The sequence below is a fragment of the Kryptolebias marmoratus genome, linkage group LG22 (assembly GCF_001649575.2).
Source record: "Kryptolebias marmoratus isolate JLee-2015 linkage group LG22, ASM164957v2, whole genome shotgun sequence".
NCBI lineage: Eukaryota > Metazoa > Chordata > Actinopteri > Cyprinodontiformes > Rivulidae > Kryptolebias > Kryptolebias marmoratus.
Window position 1 is genome coordinate 13,573,678 of NC_051451.1, and position 796 is coordinate 13,574,473.

At 52.4% G+C, this 796-nt stretch overlaps 1 protein-coding gene across 1 annotated transcript in view; it reads right to left on the minus strand.

The window, feature by feature from the left end:
* LOC108243384 (homeobox protein Hox-D9b) overlaps positions 1 to 428 on the minus strand; it is a 5,281-nt gene extending 4,853 nt beyond the window's left edge. Inside the window, exon 1 of the mRNA XM_025008625.2 lies at positions 1 to 428. This exon is cut by the window's left edge and continues 327 nt beyond it. Coding sequence (XP_024864393.1) covers positions 1 to 361 — 361 coding nt within the window. The 5' untranslated portion in view covers positions 362 to 428.
* Positions 429 to 796: the final 368 nt, after the last annotated feature.

Here is a 796-nt window from a genome sequence, read left to right on the forward strand (position 1 = left end):
CGTAGTACGGGTGGTGGTGGTGGTGGGGGTGGTGGTGGCTCAGGAGGTGATGCGGGTGGAAGAGCCCCGGGAGGGAGGCTCCGGGGCCGGACTGCAGCTGGGGAGACACCGAGGACGCGGTCGACGAGTTCGTCCAGGGGGAGAAGCCATTCAGGCTCGGTTTGCTGGAAAAATGGGAAAAATCCGGGATGTTGGAGGCGGCGGCCCCCTCCTCCTCCTCCTCCTCCTCCTCCTCCTCCGCTCCCCGGGCTGGCTTCGCGCAGGCGGCCGCCGAACCCTGCAAGCCTCCCGGGATGAAATGCGCTCCGTACGGCTCCTCGGTCTGCAGCCCCATCATGGAATAATAATTCGTTAGCGACATGTTTATTTTATTATTTCAATAAAAAGACACTTAAGTGCGCCTGTAAAACGTTAGAGGGGCTGGTATAGTGGCTTGCATCCTCCCCTAAAATGGTAGTAATTTTTTTTCCCTGCCCTGACCGTCTCCTCGGCTGCCAATTGGTTACACTGCGGATCACATGGTTAGAGGTAGAGAAATAAATCAGCTCGCTCTTTTGTGTTCAGAAATGCCACATAAAGCAGGCCCCTGCTGCAGATGCACCTGAACGCAACACGCATCATTCTTAAAGTGGTGTTGTTTTCAGAACCGCAGGAAACTGGAGCACTTTACCTGGTGGGTGTTGACGTTTTTACCAGAACATTTTTAGTTTAAAACTAAGTTTTTACACACTGGCTTTTGTTTTAATGAAGTGGTCAAGTTCTTTGCTGTGACTCTGGGAAATAATGATTACTATCC